Here is a 15171-nt window from a genome sequence, read left to right on the forward strand (position 1 = left end):
TGGTAGTTCACATGGGAGGTGACACAAAGAAACAGGAGTGAGGGAACAGAGCAATTGAGACAGAAGGGAGAAAAGCCAATAAAGGTTCTGTCTATTAATAAGCAGTTGAATGGGTTAATCTGAGAGGTTGTGTAGAACCCAATGTAGAATCGCGCACAGAGTCTGGGGAAGAAGCCAGGGCATTTATCTACTGATTCTGCCCCATTGGTTGACAGTTGCCCCTATGGTGTCGGTTCTCTTGCATTAACTCCCCTGTACTTCCTGGCAGTGGCTGGAGAGAGGTTGCCTTTAGGCAAAGGGGCAGAGTCACTGGCACTTGAGGAGAGGGACTGGGAACATCTGGGGGACTGCCTGTCACAGCTGCAAGTGGACCCAGGGATGGGCTGGGGACACAGGGCAGGATATCAACAAAATCACATACATGCATGTGTGCGTGCGCACACACACAAGCGTACTCATATATTAGGAACAATGTAAAGTCAAGTGAGGTCTGTAATAACAAGGAACTGTTATTAATTTTGTTTAGCTATGAGAGTGGTGGTTATACTTAAAAAGTCTTTAGACAAATGTCTTTGTCTAATTGAGAAAGTGTTGTTTATGGGTAAAATTATAGGTTGTCTGAGATTTACCTTAACATACTGGGCCAAAAAAATGGAATAAATGAAATAAGAATGGCAAACATAATTGTTGAAGTTAGGTGATGGATATGTGGGAATTTATTATACTGTTATACCTACTAGCGTGTATGTTTGAAAATTTCTAAGTTTACAAAGTTAGTAAACTTGTCTAAAGTAAGACAGGGTCTTCTTTGACTTGCCAGTGATAGATTGTAAGTCCTTTGGAGGAGGAGGCTTCTTTATATAAATTGGGATCATTTTTAAACTAATTTAGCAAATTCGAGTGTGTAATGTAGATCACCAATTCAGGGTCTCTTTTACATGGATAGTGACACATTTTTTTAGGGTGCTCGTCACAAGGAGCATTATCCCTTATCACAGTTTGATGGATACCAGTTTTTGTTTTTAGAGAAGACACAGAATTCTTTGTTTCTTTCTCCATATCTCAGTGTGCCTGATAAGAGTTTTGTACAGAGACATAATGTGACCGTGATAGATACTGCTTGTCTGTAAAGGGAAAAGACTTTGTTGCCTCAGAGTTCAGTAAAAGCTCCTGGCCTTGCGGTTAGTATGTTTTTGGCAATCATGTTCCTGGCTACCTCCACCTGCCTCCTCAACCTCGTAGTAGAAACTTAGGGCGTATGACCTTCAAATGAAGGCTCTGATGTTGGGTTAAAATAACATCTTAGACTACGCATCTGAATACGTGGGAATATTTTCAGAGTTTGTCCTGGGAGCCTGAAAGAATTTCAAGGATGCCGTTGTGATTAAAACACTGGTGGAATGTTCTTTGAAAGTTGTCCAAGAGCTAAGTATGCAACACATACACACTTGCACACGCGTGCACTCACATAGCTGTGTATCTCAGCACTACATATCTTTTTATAATGTCATTTATAATCATCTTTTTCCTATGATCCTTGACCCATTTGCTCATATACTTTATTCCCCAGAGATGACTAAAGTCAGTTTTTAATCTGCTCTAGAAATCTGTTTACTCCAAAATAGAATTTGTTCCATTTTTGGATGGAGAAATAAATTTCTACTTACCGTTTCCTATACTGTTTATGTGGCAGTTCTAAAGGCCCAAGGTATTACGTTGTTTGTTCTCTCCTAGGAAAGCCCATTTAATACAGGAAAGCAGCAGAGGATCAACTTGAATTTGGATCCCAGGTCAGCTATCATGGCCATAAACAATTTATTTGGCTGCTATTTTTCTTAATTTTCTTATCTGTAAAATGGGGACACTAGGCTGGGCATGGTGGCTCACGCCTGTAATCCCAGCACTTTGGGAAGCCTAGGCAGGTGGATCACGAGGTCAAAAGATCCAGACCATCCTGGCCAATGTGGTGAAACCCCGTCTCGACTAAAAATACAAAAATTAGCCAGACTTGGTGGTGCACACCTGTAGTCCCAGCTACTTGGGAGGCTGAGACAGGAGAATCACTTGAACCCGGGAGATGGAGGTTGCAGCGAGCTGAGATTGCACCACTGTGTTCCAGCCTGGTGACAGAGCGAGACTCCGTCTCATAAAAAAAAGGAGTGGGGGGGACACTATTGCCCACTTGAAAGGGCCGAGAAGATTGAACAAGATGACACAGGTAAAGCATTCAGCCTGTGCCTTAGTGCATGGTAGTGCCATAAATGTTTGTGCCCTTCTCAGAGAGTCCTTGTCATGAGATGCATGTACTTCAAACGCGTACTATAAATTCAGCTCTTCTTCTGCTGTTGTGTGTGTCATTGCTAGTGCTAGTTCTCTCTTTGTAAAGTTGGTGAAGTCGACTGGAGGATGTGACAGCAGCAGGGCTGCAGGTTACAAATGACATAGGGTAGGCCAGATGAGAAGGAAGGGCGGCATCCAGCCTTTGGGCGTAATGCTCAGAGTCTTCTTACAGCCACTGTGACTGGGCCCACCCTGGATGGTCATAGGTGGCTCTAGAAGTCTACGTTACAGTTGTCTGTTTTAAGTAGTAGGTTCTTGGGATGGGCAGCCACCTCGGAAGACATCTATACTGAGACTCCATCCCTGCTGAAGATTCTGATTGATCCTCTCTTGGGATAGGAAAGGTACTGCCTCCACAGGCAGCCTTGCTAGAAGATTCTGCCGGATGAGTGAGTACACAACATTACACTGAAAACGTCTCCCTCTATCTACTCAGCGAAACCATAGAGGTAAATTCCGTTTCTCCTTTACTAGCACAGCTTATCAGGTATCTGAAGATGGCTCTCATAGACTTTTTGAATTTTCTGTTTTTCAGGCTAAACAATTTTCACTCCTCCTATTCCTGTTATGCGTTTTGGCTAGGACCTTATTCATTTGCTTCAGTGCTGTTATCTCAGTTTCTAATCATATGTTGATTCGTGTGTAATTATCTGATTCGTGTGGGAGCTGTTCATGCTGCATGTCGCAGATTCCCAGTTCTCCCAGCATGTGGTAGAATTGGGCTTTCTTTCATGGGTGTGGATGGGACCATGTGACTGGTTTGACCAATGATTTGTGTATGAAAATGATGTACGTCATTTCCATGCCAGAGCATTTAACTGCCAAAAAGAGAACTTCTAGAACCTTCTTTTCCTCCAGTAGAGTGACTGTGAAGTTCTTTCTAGACATGGTTTGCTCTACCCATCTGGGTCCTCAATGAAGGAAAGAAAAGCACCCCCAATCCCTCCTGCCCCACTCACCCTTGAGGGTCATCTAGTGTGAGTGAAAAATAAAACTTGGTTGTTTCGGGTCATTGAGGTATTAGCTTTGTTACTCAGCGTAACTTCACCCATCCTGATTGATACAGTTAACACTTGGCTTTCTCACTAAATAATCAGCATTCTGCAGTGGGGGTGGTGTGTTTCTCTTCACCTTTGTCTCTTCAGTGTCTAGCACAGTACTGGCTCAAAGGAGACGCTCATACTTACTGCGTGAATAAGTAAAATCTGAGGTTTGAATCCTATCTTTATCTTTGTTGCAATTTATTGGACTTGGCCTACTTCATTATTTTTCTTCTAAAATGTAGACTTCCCCCTTCTCCTCCCCAATTAAACACAGCTTTCCAGTTTCGGAGTAATTAAGATGTTTATGTATACGGAGTAATTTGAGATGTTTACGTATACATCTCCAAGTGAGAAAGGAATGGAAACCGGACCCAGCTGGGTCCCGGGCAAAGGGTCAGTGATGGGGTACAGTTGACTTTGTTTCGAACATCTCTATCACAAGCTTGTGTGTTCTTTTGAAGAGCAGGAGAGCATGAACGTGGTCATCCCTGATACATTTCTGTATCCTTACGTAGCTGTTTGACACCATATTGGCATTACTCTTGCTTTTCACTTTTTTTCTTTTTGGCCTTTCAAGAATGAGCCTTCTCAAGTGAACACCATTCCTATAAAATGTCAGTCTGTAACTTTTGTACCCTATTGTGACTTTGGGAAGCTGCTAGGTAGGGCTAATACGACTCTCTTTTGAGTCTTGCCGGTAAGTTCTGAATGGCAAAAACCATGAGTTCTTAAACTATCCTAAGTACTGAAAAGAAAGAAAGGTCAGGACTTAGTTGATGGGAAAAAAAATATTGATAATATATTGGTGTGTGTATGCATGTGCCAGCAACCCCTGTTTACTGATTACCAACTAAGCACAAAACCACACACTAAGTAATTTGTTGTGCATTTTCTCATTTTATTCCCATGACCACCCAACAAACTTGTACCAGTTGTTATTCTACAATTTTGTTTAAGGAAACCAAGGTCCACAGTGGTTGATGTTGGCATGAATGAATTGGACTTGAATCCAGGTCTAACTCATGTTCATTCTGTTTAAAATAGCTTGTAAGACTTTGACAAAGCCCACCCATTTTTAAGACCTTCAGTTTTAATTTTTAAGAAGGAAAATAATGGAAGATTAGAGAGGCATTTTTTTCTTCCCGTCTTTTAGATTATTAGTAAACACTTTTATACACATATGCTGACAGGATTTCATATTCTATTATGCAGCAGATTCCATAATCCTAGGTTATGGTTAATGAGATATTCAAGTTGATTGAAAGAAATGGTACACACAAAAAACAGGTGCCTTCTAACCTAAAGTCTACACTAGCAATGCAGCAAAAAAATCTTGACCACAAGGAGGTTATAGATGTCACCTAAGATAGGATCTTTCATTTGCCATGCCTTTTTGTGAGTTACTGTGCCAGATGCTTCACAGTTGACCCTTGAACAACACAGGTTTGAGCTGCACAGGTCCACTTATAGGTGGCTATTTTTCAATCAAATGCGGATTGAAAATATACTATTTGAAAAGGATATGAAACCTACTTAGAGGACCAACTTGTTGTGTAAGCGGATTCCACAAGGTCAGCCATGGGACTTGAGTATGCACACGTTTCGGCATATGTAGGCGTTCCTGGGACCAAGGGATGATTGTGTATTGTTATCTTGTTTAGGAGGAAAGATACACCATGAACACAGCTCACAATGACAGTAGGTGTCGAAAGTGCTAACTTACGAGTTCAGGTCAAGACCCTCCACTAGGATGTACAGGGTGTTCATTCCATGGGATACCTGGGTGAGAGGACAAGAAAGAGCTAGAATGCAGCCTGCCCTCTGCCTGCCACCCTGTGTGTCGTGCCACACGATGGCATCCACTCAGAGAAAGCAGCCTTGGCTAGCAGCAGTCTTGGTACAGCCGGGGGAGAGAATACTTCATTCATTTCCCTTCCTCTGACATGTTTTGTGTGCCTTGCATGTGCTAGAGGCTTTAAATAGACTATCTTGTTTAATTAAACCTTTGAAATAACTCTGTGGAGTCTGCGTTATTTGCTCTTCCAGTTTTATGTGTGGTAGGAAAAGGGAAGAACATATGGGGCAAATGAGCTAAATATCGACGATGTGCTTAGACATTTCATCGCAATCCTGTAAGGGTGGGTTTTTATATGCATTTACTTACTTTTCATCAATTTGTTTGTTTTTTAATAGATAAAGAATTGCTTAGAGAGGTTAATTTGTCAGCCTCACTTAAATAGTAAATGACAAGCCCAGGATCCAAGCGCAAGCCTGTCTTGAGTCCAGTGTTCTTGCATACATATCAGTATCAGAATGGGGAAGTACAAAGAAAGACTCCTTTGAGAGGTATCTTTTGAATCAGCCCTCGTACTATACACGTGTGTGTGTGTGTGTGTGTGTGTGTGTGTGTGTGTGTGTGTGTGTGTGTGTGTGTATAGTCTGGTCAGTAGGGCATTGCCATTACCATATGTGAATTAATCAGTTTTCTAAAAAGTAAGATTACATGCAGTTGTCTCAAATTATGCAAAATAAAACAGACTCTTTGACATATAAAACATACTATAATTGTGAGTACTAATAACTCAGAATATTACTGAAAAACTGGAAAGCTCCGTTTTTGTCTTCTGTATTTCCAGGGTCTCACAGTCTATTTGGGAATACTAATGGCTCTCTCAAGGCAAGCCAGGCCCCTTCCTCCTTACGATAAGTGTGGGTGGCCAGACATGTTCTGCCAGTTGTCCCAGGTCCCGCTAAAGATTTGACCAATAAAAATGCAAAGCCGGCACGTTGCCCTGAGACGTCTGCTGCTTCCCCCTGAAGCCACTGTGCATTGTCGTGGGGAGATCAGTGCGCATGTGCCGTTCTGATCTTTGCACAAACGTTGGAATGCAACAATGCTGGTAGTCTGTCACTAAGGCCATATGACCTCAAATGAGTGATTTCTCTTCTTGGAACCAGTTTTTTCTTCAGAGAGATGATTTCTGGGCATGAACGAGGAAAGGCCTAAAACCTTTTCCAACTGGGGTCATTAAGTATTTCATAGATGAGTGACTTTCTTAGAAAAAGGTGGCCATGCCCACATCTCAGATGTTTCTCAGAATGTCAAGTAAGTTTGACAAAAATACTTCCGCCCTGGAAACATAAGCCATAATATTTTTATAGGAAGGTTTTATATTGTTTATTGTCAACCAAGGAGACTTATCCTAGGGGATGCATCAGAATCAAAGAAGGACTTTGTCAACATCATCCCACCCTGTACCCTTCCTTCCATTAAAACCCACTGCTGGAATAAGACACTGTTTGTTACTGGTGTGTGCTACGTGAGTTGGAGCCAAAAAAGGAAGCTCTTTTATATGAAACAATGAATATTACTGAGATATTCAGGCATATATATATATATAGTTTCAAAAGTATGTAAAAAGATAAAATTTATCTAATGTTGTAACTTTAATTATAAGACATAAAAATTTTATTTTTTTAAATCTTTCTCCCTTAAAATATGTAAGAGTGTGTGTGTGTGTGTGTGTGTGTTTTAAAGAAATCTATACAAGTACTATTTTGACTTATCTACTTAGTATTTCTTGAACTCTCTATTTGAGCTTTCACAGACTTACTGGAGTGGGCTTGTAAAGACAACAAGAAATGATACTTAGTTTTTGTGCTCTCGTATTAGCAATCTGGCATTATATGTTTGCATGATGAAGGTTTGCAATTTCAATTTAGTGGAATATGATATAGTTTTATTCACTAGAACATAAAGAAGTCAGAGACAGAGTTCCATTTTTCACTTGATATTCTAAAGATAATCAGCAGATAACTGAAAGCATGACATGAAACACATTCCTTAAACTTAGGACCTGAGTATCTATATAAAAGGGTACTATTAAGATATTCTTAAGTAAAAACTCTCTGAAATATATCAAAACCAAGAAATGGAGAATCACAGGAAAGGAGGTTGAGTGGCAGTTTTACTTAAGAGCAGGCATATGCCAGTGCCTCCATGAAAAGAAGAGACCCACCCAAGGGAATAGCTATCCTCTATCCTTTTTTTGTTTTGCTGCTAACAAGCTCAGTGGTGTATGTGCATCTTCCTTTTGTTCCCACGCCTGCCTTTGGATAATCTCACAGCTAAACAGCCAGGGTCACTCAGTCTTATCCTCCCATAATTACACAAAAAACCTTGGATCATTGCAGAGATGGCACTTGTTGGAACTGATCCGTACAGCCAAAGCGTACAGTTGAAATGCTTCCCTCCTCTGTCTTTTTCCCTTCCAGCCCTGTGTTTTGGTTGCATGGCAACCCATCTGCCATGATAGCTGATGTCAGCTCATTTTCACTTAAACTTAGCCCAGGAAAGTTTTCAAGGAAGACATTTGGGCTTGTATAACGCTGGGGAAGGCTCGAGTTGTGTTACCGTATCGTTTGTAAAATTGCAGACTAATGCGCTCAGGGAGGCTAAATGGAAATGTGGATGTAAGAAGGGATTAGCTTCTGGAACAGTGTGGCCTTAGGGACTTTGTTTCTAACTTCTAGGGGCGTAGTAAATGTGTGTCTGCAGTATTCTTTCTGCTGCTAAAGGGCTTTCTTCACTTTAAAAGGAATAAGAAGTGTTCAAAATTACCCTACCTCCTGAAAATTAGAATTTAGCCAAATACTTGATGTTGACTCCTTTGAATAAAGGATCACCATTTTAACGAGACGCATAAGCATCAGTTGGGAGGAAAGAGAGTATTTTATCATTGGCAGGAATTTTCTAGTGTATATATTGACAAGTGAAAACACATTAAAACTTCTTATATCCAGCAGAGGGCAGAAGGGAGTTTTAGCTATGGCTTACCCAAGACTCTCCAAACAGAATTGTGACAATCCAAGGCAAAATTCAGTGGCACTTTTGTAGACAGATTATCTCTAGGTTGTTAATGCACAAGTTACCCTGATTAGATAGACAAGTCTTAGCTGGTGGGCTCAAAACCGGTTTTCTTCTGTCCAGGACAAAAGGATACATAGGATTTTGAGTTAGTTGTGCCTAAGAGGAGGCAGCAGTGTGGTACTCAAATAACAATATAGCTTTAATAGATTCAGATCTTACTTACTAACCACAACACAGCATTTCACAGTGTTTCTCACGTATATTTATGGTATTCTGAATGCTAGAATGAAAGAATGTTTGAAATAATGAGGAGTACACTGTTTCATTATCAAATATATCTCACTGAAACTGACTGTTCTGACATGTGAGTTCATAAAATAATGAAAATGATTTTTATAACCTAACCTGAATCTGAGAAATCAATTTTATCCTTTAAAGCAATAACCAAAACGTAGGGTGGTAGTATTTCTTTACCTGGCAAAGATGAGGTTAATATTAAAAGATAATGACATTTGAGAAACAGATCTTTGTCTTGGCATTTATAAGAACTCTCAATCCAGATTAAGTTTGGCTTAAAAAGAAAACATATTTTCCATGCTGAAGACAGTTTTTGCTTGGGGAGTAGGTAGTATCTTCTGTTTTGCTTAGATAGTATTTAGTATGCTGGGTTTCTCAGGAAGCAGCCTCTGAAATGGAGTTAGGATGTTTATGAGGCAGCACCCTTGGGATCTACACCTGTCGAAGTGGGGAAGGAAGCAGGTTCAAGTAGGAGAAGCTGAGCTTCCCTGCAGGCGCATCATTCGCCACAGCCAACCCCACTGGGAACTCAGTTTGAATGGCCCTTCAGAGTATCCTGAGCTGGGACACTCCCACACTAATCATTTACTGGATGTGCACCTGCAACCCCCATCCCAGCCACAGGACCTGACCTGGTGAAGACGGCCTTCTGCAGCTGAGACAATCCTTAAGGGATAGCATTTAAGCAGCTGGGATAAGTCCTTTATTGAAGAGGGACCTGGATGCCATATCACAGTGCAGATAGTGTGAGAAACAGCCAAGAAGTCAGGTTTGCTGGATGTTCTTTGTGGTGAATTGTTGACACTATAATGTTGGCTAACTTACGGTTTTAAAAAGAAAATGATAACGTGCCATATTTCTGTGTGTAAGGAAATGGTACTAAATAAAAGACTTTTTCATGGTTCATGTGGTTTGGAAAATAGGATTTTAAAGAGTGAAAACGAGCACAATTTAATAAATGAGCGTTAAATTTTAAAGTATAATTGTTTTAGTTCATTCAGGCTGTTATATCAAAGGACCTCGACTGAGTAGCTTATAAACAACAGGGATTTCTTTCTCGCCATTCTGGAGGTCAAGAAAGCCAAGATCAAGGTGCCTGCAGATTCATTGTCCGGTGAGGGACGGCTTCCTGGTTCATAGAGGGCTGTCTTCTCGCTGTGTCCTCACATGGCAGAAGGGGTGAGGAAGCGCTCTGAGGTTTCTTTTATAAGGCTACCAATCCCACTCATGAGGGCTCCACTCTCACGCCTAATCACCTACCACCTATTAGAGGCCCCAGCTCCTAATACTATCACATTGAAAGTTGGGATTTCAACATGTGAGTAGGGGGCACAAACATTCAGAGTGTAACGATAATAGTAACAAAACACGTGCATATGGTTTATTTGATTTGGGATTCTCCTATGAAGAGTAAACTATGAATTACAATGAATAATGGAATATTATAATCATTTGTGGTAGGTCTTTATGATCTTTGGGGAAACGCTGTTAAATAAATCACAGGATGATGCTGGTAGTTTGTCAGCTAATCAAGCATAAGCACATATATAATGAAGGAGGGAAAATGTATATGTTGTTTATGGAACAATCATTTTAGTCTAGCCTTTAAGTATTTATGTTAATTCATTCTATCTATTAATGCTATCCACCTATTAATTTCATGCATTCGTTCCCTTATCATTTAGTCATAGCTTCAATTATGTTCCTACTGCATGCGCGGAGTCTTCTATGCCTGCTTAATACATGAGACATGGTTCTCAAAAGGACTCACAATCTCATCAGAAATCACATTCGTTAATGTCACCGCCAGTTTAATCAGAAACGTATACAATTCGGGAAGCTGTCACGCTCACGGTGCGGAATTTTCTAAATTTAATTTTCTCTTAGAAGTTTCAGTTTTATCATTGGCAATAAATATTGTCAGTAGTTTCCTTGAAGCCAGGCTCATTTTGTTCATTTTTGAAGCAAATGTCTGCCAAATACCCAAATCTAAATAGCCCATAGTTTTCCATTGTTCTTTAAAGTAAAAGTGGTGTTCCATGAACAAAGAAGCTAGTTCAGCTCACAACTCAGTTACGTGAGTGCTTTTCCTGAAAACAGATTTCCCATTTCAGTATAAGGAAGAGAGGTTTTATGGTTACTGCCATTTCCTCACACAGACTATTAGGAAAATAATCTTTCTAATGGCTCAAAGGTTGAGATTCAATAAAATAACTTATTTTTCTTCATCAAGGATTTTCTTAAGTAAAACTGGGTTTTTAAAAAAATTGCTAATGCATGTCAGTGGTAAAGAATCTACTGACTGCTAGTAGAGTTTGGCATCAGTGTCTTGGCTGCTGCTAAAGCACTGGGAGTTTTATCCTCCGTTGTTTTTGTGCCATTAGTACAATGGCAACACAGTAAAAAAGTCAAACAAGACTGGGCATGGTGGCTCATGCCTGTAATCCCAGCACTTGGGGAAGACGAGGTAGGAGAATTGCTTGAGACTAGGAATTTGAGACCAGCCTGGGCAACATAGCAAGACCCTGTCTCTTAAAAAAAAAGTCGAACAATGTGTTAATATTATTATAAAGAGAGTTACGAACTCATTACCCCTGAAAATGTCTCCAGCCCACACTGAGAACCGCTGGTACAACGAAAAGTGAAGTGCGAAGAGCCTGGGGAAGGAAAACTGCTTTGGCAAGAGATAAAAAAGGCCGAACCTCCTATGATGGCAGGAGAGATGGAGAACAGGGAAGGAGGTGAGAACCCTGGCAGAGGTTTCATGGAAAAGATTTGGCAGTAGAAGGGCAGCAAAGAGTTGAAATGTACTGAGGTTTTCAGTCTGCACGACTGAGTGGATGGCAATTCCGTTAACTGAGATGATGACTGGGGGAAGAAGGGCCCTGGTTTATTATTGAAAATGATACTGCTTTTCACTAAGAGAGAAAAATCTATCATAATTCTTCCATTTGGAAAAGGGTGGATTCTAGCACTAGTGTAAAAGTACCGTTGACCAGATCTGTGCAGCAGCCTGAGATCTGATTTTGTACTGATAATGAATTTTGGTTCTTGGAACCTCAGAACATTCTGTATTCATGCATAAGACTCTTTATGTCTGTGCTTCCTATAATAATGTTGTTTTTTTTTCCTTTTTTATTTCTAGGAATGGTGCAAAAGCTGGACCAAAAGCTTCCAGTGGCTAATGAGTACCTGTTGCTCTCTGGAGGTGTCCGGGAAGGCGTGGTGGACCTGGACTTAGACGAGCTTAATGTCTATGCCCGGGGGACTGACTATGATATGGACTTTACCCTCTTGGTGCCAGCCCTCAAGCTGCATGACCGTAATCAGCCTGTGACACTCGACATGCGCCACTCAGCCTTGTGCCACTCTTGGCTGAGCCTTCGGCTCTTTGATGAGGGGACAATCAGTAAATGGAAAGACTGCTGCACCATTGTAGATCACATCAATGGTGCCACCAACTACTTCTTCTCACCTACCAAAGTGGCTGACTGGTTCTATGATTCTATCAGCATTGTCCTATCAGAAATACAGAAGAAACCCCAGCGAGGGATGCCAAAGGTGGAGAAGGTAGAAAAAAATGGGACCATCATCTCCATCATTCTGGGTGTAGGGAGTAGCCGCATGTTGTACGATATTGTCCCTGTGGTGTCTTTCAAAGGTTGGCCTGCGGTGGCCCAGAGCTGGCTCATGGAGAACCACTTTTGGGATGGGAAGATTACTGAGGAAGAGGTCATCAGTGGGTTTTACTTGGTGCCTGCTTGCTCCTACAAGGGTAAGAAGGACAATGAATGGCGGCTGTCCTTTGCCAGGAGCGAGGTGCAGTTGAAGAAGTGCATCTCCAGCAGCCTCATGCAGGCCTATCAGGCCTGCAAAGCCATCATCATTAAACTGCTGTCCCGGCCCAAGGCTATTAGCCCCTATCACCTGCGGAGCATGATGCTCTGGGCCTGCGACAGACTTCCTGCCAACTACTTGGCGCAAGAAGACTATGCAGCCCACTTTTTGCTGGGCCTCATCGATGACCTGCAACACTGTCTGGTCAACAAGATGTGCCCCAATTATTTCATCCCTCAGTGCAACATGCTGGAACACCTGTCTGAGGAGACAGTCATGCTTCACGCCCGGAAGCTGTCCTCTGTGCGCTCAGACCCGGCAGAGCACTTGCGTACTGCCATTGAGCATGTCAAGGCAGCCAACCGGCTGACACTGGAGCTCCAGAGGCGAGGTAGCACCACCAGCATCCCCTCCCCACAGTCAGACGGAGGGGACCCCAACCAGCCTGATGACCGTTTGGCAAAAAAACTGCAGCAGCTAGTGACTGAGAACCCGGGAAAGTCCATCTCTGTCTTTATCAATCCTGACGATGTCACAAGGCCCCATTTCAGAATTGATGACAAGTTTTTCTGAGTGTTAGCTGACTTTTTTTTTTTTTCCCTGGTTCTTAAACTCTGATAATGTGTCGTGTTGGTTTATGATGCTATCTTTCTGTTTTTTACATATCCAGCCTAGATTGGATTTGTTAAGAACAAATTTTAAGTTTCCTGGTTCTGCAGGATGGTGCAGGCTCTGAAACAGTATATTACTATTTCATATTCTGCTTCTGATTTCATTGTTTACTTTTTGTAGTTATTGTCATGCTCTTTAGTTTGTTGGAGTTTTTTTTCTTTTTAAGGAGATCTTGAGCCATAGATGAAAATGCCCATGAGTCCTCTTGCTGTTTTCTGTTTCATGCTTGGTGCAGATTTGTTCATGGGTATGAGGAAACAAATCTCTGATGCTTAACGATTCTATTGTATTATTTTTATTATTTTGCTTTTGTCTTTTTTTCTTGCGAGCTTTCACCACTACTGATATTTGAGAATCATATGAACCTGGGAACTACCTGGCGTGTTAGCTGGATTTATTTATTTTGACCAGTGACCAGAGTAGCTTCCCCCTTTTCCACCAAACAATGTAAACTTTGAAAGTGATAATACTACAAATTGTGTTTTGGAGCAACTTCATTGAATGTAATTGTCCTCAAATCAGAGAACACTGGGTGGTTGGAAGGGTGTGTTTGAGTTTTCCAAACAGAATTACGGTTTCCAAATGTTAGTTTTAGCATATGTAATTATTTGAAGCCTTATTTAAATCCTGTTAAAGAACATACCATTATAATTATTATTTGCACTAATCTTTGCCATTGTCAGAACTGCAAAGTGTGTTTCAGTATAAATTAACAACCACTCTTGAAATTCTATCATTTTTTCATTTTGCCCATTTCTCTCGATCAGTGGAATGCTTCTTTGCATTTGCCTCGTTCTCCTTCAATAGTGGGGTCCTGTTTTACCCTCTTTGATATTCCTGATTCCTGTCTTACTGAGAGAAGTTTTTAAAGCTTTATACATGTTGACTCCATCTAAAGCTGGGGAAGATACATACTGGATAAAGTAGGTGTCTTTGTATTTATTCCTTTTGGGGTCGTCGAGGTAAGCTTTTTTTGTAAAGTCTCTAACTCTTCCTGAGAGTTTTGAGGAAAACTGGCGGGAAGAACTTATAATCCCCAAATAGAAGGTACCACGTTTGTTCAAAAGCAGGTATCGCTATAGAGCAGGAACCAGGAAATATCTGTGGGTGCAGTCCTTGGTCTAGAGGTGTCCTGTCTTCATGAATGAAGTTACTTGCCTGATTTCGGTGCTGTAAGGCATTGGCTCCCTGTTTTCACATGGACTCATGGCAAACTGGTGTTTAAGAGGTCAGGAGGCCTGCTGATCTTTCAAAGGACACCCATGATGTCTACTCATGGAAAGGTCAAGCAACGTGTTCATTTTGGTCTTGAATGTCCAAACTCATGGGTTGGATTTCGGCCAATTGAAATCAGACATATGCGATCTTGGGTTTTTGCATGGAAATTAATGTAATGCTTATAAATGAAAATGAAAACATTCAACCATCTAAGTCAAACACAAAAATAATAATAAAAAAGGAAACATACTGGCCTTGAAATTTTGTTGTTGTTGTTAGTTTGTAATCTGGGAATTATTTTCTTATTAGTATATTTTCTTATTAGTATTATACTAACAGCAGTTTTCAATAAATGCAGCCATGGACTTGCTAGTGTCTTTCAGACCAGTTGTCCATATAGTGAACATCCAACATTCAGTCTTCCTCGTTCCCCAGTTTTACTACTAGTGTCTATCCTCCACATGATCCTTGTCCTTCTCAGGAAGTGATTTCATCCCCAGCACTGGAAACGCATCATAATTGGAAAAGCCGATCTGCACAAACCATCTCCCTGGCCACAACATTAACAAGGGACACAGGACGTAAGACGCTCCAGTCAGGGCCATGCTCAGCGTTCCAAGTTGGAATGCCGGGACAGAAACATACACTCTCCCCGATATGGAAGAGAAAGCATTTGGATTCTTTTGCTACTGACAACTATCATGCAATCTTTATTTATTTATGTATTTATTTATTTTTCATATACTTTAAGTTCTGGGTTACATGTGCAGAACGTGCAGTTTTGTTACATAGGTACACACACGTCCTGGGTGGTTTGCTGCACCCATCAACCCGTCACTAATGTTATCCCTCCCCCAGCCCCCTACCCCCCGACAGGCCCAGGTGTGTGATGTT

At 41.1% G+C, this 15171-nt stretch overlaps 1 protein-coding gene across 2 annotated transcripts in view; it reads left to right on the forward strand.

Annotated features, from left to right (window-relative positions):
* Positions 1-14538, forward strand: part of MB21D2 (Mab-21 domain containing 2) — a 119192-nt gene extending 104654 nt beyond the window's left edge. The window contains exons 2-3 of one of the 2 annotated variants that reach the window (XM_050779247.1): positions 11161-11291; positions 11696-14538. In XM_050779247.1, the coding sequence (XP_050635204.1) occupies positions 11258-11291; positions 11696-12960 (1299 nt within the window). In that variant the 5' untranslated portion in view covers positions 11161-11257 and the 3' untranslated portion in view covers positions 12961-14538. The remainder of the gene's footprint in view (positions 1-11160; positions 11292-11695) is intronic. The other variant, XM_050779246.1, reaches the window with a different exon arrangement.
* Positions 14539-15171: the final 633 nt, after the last annotated feature.

The sequence above is a fragment of the Macaca thibetana genome, chromosome 2, assembly GCF_024542745.1.
Source record: "Macaca thibetana thibetana isolate TM-01 chromosome 2, ASM2454274v1, whole genome shotgun sequence".
NCBI classification, from domain to species: Eukaryota; Metazoa; Chordata; class Mammalia; order Primates; family Cercopithecidae; genus Macaca; species Macaca thibetana.